At 52.8% G+C, this 5,569-nt stretch overlaps 1 protein-coding gene across 1 annotated transcript; it reads right to left on the bottom strand.

Moving 5' to 3' along the window:
• Positions 1–4,630: 4,630 nt before the first annotated feature.
• Positions 4,631–4,793, bottom strand: ETH_00032375 (uncharacterized protein; the record flags this gene model as incomplete). Its single annotated transcript, XM_013380525.1, has 1 exon — positions 4,631–4,793. A coding segment is annotated over one exon (163 nt), but the record flags the coding sequence as incomplete, so codon positions are not given.
• Between the last annotated feature and the right edge of the window lie 776 nt (positions 4,794–5,569).

The following is a 5,569-nucleotide window of genomic DNA, read 5'->3' as shown; positions in this document are numbered from 1 at the left end:
TGCATGCTTTCCAGACGACTCTAGAGGATCCCCTGGTGAAGTGCCGCTTGCCACGTATCCGCTTTAATACGCATCAGAACGCGCAGGCAAATATTCAAGTACTTACTTGCATTGATGAGCACAGAACAATGTTGCGATCCACGTTGCTGCATAGGCACTAGGCGAGTAGTGTGCACTGAATCGGAAGTAAGGGGCTATGGCTTTACACTGTGGTCTATTTGTGTTAGCCAGGGCTGAGGGGCTCCTTGGTTAGCAGTTGAGTGTGGAGAGGCACGAATACACTGTGTGCCTTGGCAGAGGACTGGAAGAGGCAACAGGGTCACTAGCGTTTTGTTGGTTCAGTCAGATCTAACGGTAAGCAGCGAAGAACTGTTAGGCAGGAGCCGGAAAAAGAAGGTAGAGCGGGGTTAGAAGCATCAAATGGTGAGTGTTGGGGGCAAATTCAGTTTGGGACGTGGTGGCAGGGTTTGGTTAGGCGGAGCAATAAGTATTTGGCGTGGGACGCCTGTAAAAAGCAACGGGGAGGACTAATTTGCGGAGCGACAGAATGTAATGAAGGCAGGCGAAGAGCAGATTTGCTCGTAGAAAGAAGTGAAACGTGCAAATCTGTGAATATTAGTCGAGTCGCGGGAGAATCTTTGTGTGGAAGGCGTTTTCGAGAGTAAACACAGGTGTGGCTGTTTCGATTCGGAACTGAACACGGGGAAACATGCAAGAAAAGAGTCAGAAAGGGCGAGCATAGTTGATTTATAGAAGTAAAATGACGTTTGTGAACTGTCACGAGTGAGTGTACATTTAGAAAAGGGCAGAAGAAGTGGGAAATATAGTGTAGGAATAGGGTAGTTGTGTTGTATAAAAAGCCTGGTGTGGAAGCTGTCTGTCTGGCGCCAGACCCCGCAGCGGGCAGTTCCGCGGTCCCTGCACTCACCACAGTGGGGGCTTTTCCCTGCTCTGTTCCCAGCCTCGGGCGGTCCGCCCCGCATCATCTCCCGCGAGGCCCACACCTCCGTGCGGGCCCCTCGGGGGGCTGCGGGTTCGCAAAGGACGGAGCACTTCCCCCAGTTATGCGGGCAGGCCCCAGCAGACTTCATTTCGCCACCTGACCGACCACCGCTTGGTTCACAGCGGGCCGCTACACCCGCCGGTCGAGCACATCCAACAAAGCGCAACTATTTCTAGGCATACACCCATCACGCTGTCGGTAATGAGATTGTATCCATGCACGCCGCGTGGCTAGCATACAGGCTGGAGGGAACTAGCGGAACTTTGGTGAAGTGCCGCTTGCCACGTATCCGCTTTAATACGCATCAGAACGCGCAGGCAAATATTCAAGTACTTACTTGCATTGATGAGCACAGAACAATGTTGCGATCCACGTTGCTGCATAGGCACTAGGCGAGTAGTGTGCACTGAATCGGAAGTAAGGGGCTATGGCTTTACACTGTGGTCTATTTGTGTTAGCCAGGGCTGAGGGGCTCCTTGGTTAGCAGTTGAGTGTGGAGAGGCACGAATACACTGTGTGCCTTGGCAGAGGACTGGAAGAGGCAACAGGGTCACTAGCGTTTTGTTGGTTCAGTCAGATCTAACGGTAAGCAGCGAAGAACTGTTAGGCAGGAGCCGGAAAAAGAAGGTAGAGCGGGGTTAGAAGCATCAAATGGTGAGTGTTGGGGGCAAATTCAGTTTGGGACGTGGTGGCAGGGTTTGGTTAGGCGGAGCAATAAGTATTTGGCGTGGGACGCCTGTAAAAAGCAACGGGGAGGACTAATTTGCGGAGCGACAGAATGTAATGAGGGCAGGCGAAGAGCAGATTTGCTCGTGGAAAGAAGTGAAACGTGCAAATCTGTGAATATTAGTCGAGTCGCGGGAGAATCTTTGTGTGGAAGGCGTTTTCGAGAGTAAACACAGGTGTGGCTGTTTCGATTCGGAACTGAACACGGGGGAACATGCAAGAAAAGAGTCAGAAAGGGCGAGCATAGTTGATTTATAGAAGTAAAATGACGTTTGTGAACTGTCACGAGTGAGTGTACATTTAGAAAAGGGCAGAAGAAGTGGGAAATATAGTGTAGGAATAGGGTAGTTGTGTTGTATAAAAAGCCTGGTGTGGAAGCTGTCTGTCTGGCGCCAGACCCCGCAGCGGGCAGTTCCGCGGTCCCTGCACTCACCACAGTGGGGGCTTTTCCCTGCTCTGTTCCCAGCCTCGGGCGGTCCGCCCCGCATCATCTCCCGCGAGGCCCACACCTCCGTGCGGGCCCCTCGGGGGGCTGCGGGTTCGCAAAGGACGGAGCACTTCCCCCAGTTATGCGGGCAGGCCCCAGCAGACTTCATTTCGCCACCTGACCGACCACCGCTTGGTTCACAGCGGGCCGCTACACCCGCCGGTCGAGCACATCCAACAAAGCGCAACTATTTCTAGGCATACACCCATCACGCTGTCGGTAATGAGATTGTATCCATGCACGCCGCGTGGCTAGCATACAGGCTGGAGGGAACTAGCGGAACTTTGGTGAAGTGCCGCTTGCCACGTATCCGCTTTAATACGCATCAGAACGCGCAGGCAAATATTCAAGTACTTACTTGCATTGATGAGCACAGAACAATGTTGCGATCCACGTTGCTGCATAGGCACTAGGCGAGTAGTGTGCACTGAATCGGAAGTAAGGGGCTATGGCTTTACACTGTGGTCTATTTGTGTTAGCCAGGGCTGAGGGGCTCCTTGGTTAGCAGTTGAGTGTGGAGAGGCACGAATACACTGTGTGCCTTGGCAGAGGACTGGAAGAGGCAACAGGGTCACTAGCGTTTTGTTGGTTCAGTCAGATCTAACGGTAAGCAGCGAAGAACTGTTAGGCAGGAGCCGGAAAAAGAAGGTAGAGCGGGGTTAGAAGCATCAAATGGTGAGTGTTGGGGGCAAATTCAGTTTGGGACGTGGTGGCAGGGTTTGGTTAGGCGGAGCAATAAGTATTTGGCGTGGGACGCCTGTAAAAAGCAACGGGGAGGACTAATTTGCAGAGCGACAGAATGTAATGAGGGCAGGCGAAGAGCAGATTTGCTCGTGGAAAGAAGTGAAACGTGCAAATCTGTGAATATTAGTCGAGTCGCGGGAGAATCTTTGTGTGGAAGGCGTTTTCGAGAGTAAACACAGGTGTGGCTGTTTCGATTCGGAACTGAACACGGGGGAACATGCAAGAAAAGAGTCAGAAAGGGCGAGCATAGTTGATTTATAGAAGTAAAATGACGTTTGTGAACTGTCACGAGTGAGTGTACATTTAGAAAAGGGCAGAAGAAGTGGGAAATATAGTGTAGGAATAGGGTAGTTGTGTTGTATAAAAAGCCTGGTGTGGAAGCTGTCTGTCTGGCGCCAGACCCCGCAGCGGGCAGTTCCGCGGTCCCTGCACTCACCACAGTGGGGGCTTTTCCCTGCTCTGTTCCCAGCCTCGGGCGGTCCGCCCCGCATCATCTCCCGCGAGGCCCACACCTCCGTGCGGGCCCCTCGGGGGGCTGCGGGTTCGCAAAGGACGGAGCACTTCCCCCAGTTATGCGGGCAGGCCCCAGCAGACTTCATTTCGCCACCTGACCGACCACCGCTTGGTTCACAGCGGGCCGCTACACCCGCCGGTCGAGCACATCCAACAAAGCGCAACTATTTCTAGGCATACACCCATCACGCTGTCGGTAATGAGATTGTATCCATGCACGCCGCGTGGCTAGCATACAGGCTGGAGGGAACTAGCGGAACTTTGGTGAAGTGCCGCTTGCCACGTATCCGCTTTAATACGCATCAGAACGCGCAGGCAAATATTCAAGTACTTACTTGCATTGATGAGCACAGAACAATGTTGCGATCCACGTTGCTGCATAGGCACTAGGCGAGTAGTGTGCACTGAATCGGAAGTAAGGGGCTATGGCTTTACACTGTGGTCTATTTGTGTTAGCCAGGGCTGAGGGGCTCCTTGGTTAGCAGTTGAGTGTGGAGAGGCACGAATACACTGTGTGCCTTGGCAGAGGACTGGAAGAGGCAACAGGGTCACTAGCGTTTTGTTGGTTCAGTCAGATCTAACGGTAAGCAGCGAAGAACTGTTAGGCAGGAGCCGGAAAAAGAAGGTAGAGCGGGGTTAGAAGCATCAAATGGTGAGTGTTGGGGGCAAATTCAGTTTGGGACGTGGTGGCAGGGTTTGGTTAGGCGGAGCAATAAGTATTTGGCGTGGGACGCCTGTAAAAAGCAACGGGGAGGACTAATTTGCGGAGCGACAGAATGTAATGAGGGCAGGCGAAGAGCAGATTTGCTCGTGGAAAGAAGTGAAACGTGCAAATCTGTGAATATTAGTCGAGTCGCGGGAGAATCTTTGTGTGGAAGGCGTTTTCGAGAGTAAACACAGGTGTGGCTGTTTCGATTCGGAACTGAACACGGGGGAACATGCAAGAAAAGAGTCAGAAAGGGCAAGCATAGTTGATTTATAGAAGTAAAATGACGTTTGTGAACTGTCACGAGTGAGTGTACATTTAGAAAAGGGCAGAAGAAGTGGGAAATATAGTGTAGGAATAGGGTAGTTGTGTTGTATAAAAAGCCTGGTGTGGAAGCTGTCTGTCTGGCGCCAGACCCCGCAGCGGGCAGTTCCGCGGTCCCTGCACTCACCACAGTGGGGGCTTTTCCCTGCTCTGTTCCCAGCCTCGGGCGGTCCGCCCCGCATCATCTCCCGCGAGGCCCACACCTCCGTGCGGGCCCCTCGGGGGGCTGCGGGTTCGCAAAGGACGGAGCACTTCCCCCAGTTATGCGGGCAGGCCCCAGCAGACTTCATTTCGCCACCTGACCGACCACCGCTTGGTTCACAGCGGGCCGCTACACCCGCCGGTCGAGCACATCCAACAAAGCGCAACTATTTCTAGGCATACACCCATCACGCTGTCGGTAATGTGATTGTATCCATGCACGCCGCGCGGCTAGCATACAGGCTGGAGGGAACTAGCGGAACTTTGGTGAAGTGCCGCTTGCCACGTATCCGCTTTAATACGCATCAGAACGCGCAGGCAAATATTCAAGTACTTACTTGCATTGATGAGCACAGAACAATGTTGCGATCCACGTTGCTGCATAGGCACTAGGCGAGTAGTGTGCACTGAATCGGAAGTAAGGGGCTATGGCTTTACACTGTGGTCTATTTGTGTTAGCCAGGGCTGAGGGGCTCCTTGGTTAGCAGTTGAGTGTGGAGAGGCACGAATACACTGTGTGCCTTGGCAGAGGACTGGAAGAGGCAACAGGGTCACTAGCGTTTTGTTGGTTCAGTCAGATCTAACGGTAAGCAGCGAAGAACTGTTAGGCAGGAGCCGGAAAAAGAAGGTAGAGCGGGGTTAGAAGCATCAAATGGTGAGTGTTGGGGGCAAATTCAGTTTGGGACGTGGTGGCAGGGTTTGGTTAGGCGGAGCAATAAGTATTTGGCGTGGGACGCCTGTAAAAAGCAACGGGGAGGACTAATTTGCGGAGCGACAGAATGTAATGAGGGCAGGCGAAGAGCAGATTTGCTCGTGGAAAGAAGTGAAACGGGGGATCCTCTAGAGTCGACTGCGAAACATGCAA

Source organism: Eimeria tenella, genomic scaffold (genome assembly GCF_000499545.2).
Source record: "Eimeria tenella Houghton genomic scaffold, Eth_scaff671, whole genome shotgun sequence".
NCBI lineage: Eukaryota > Apicomplexa > Conoidasida > Eucoccidiorida > Eimeriidae > Eimeria > Eimeria tenella.
This window is presented reverse-complemented; position numbering and strand designations above follow the sequence as displayed.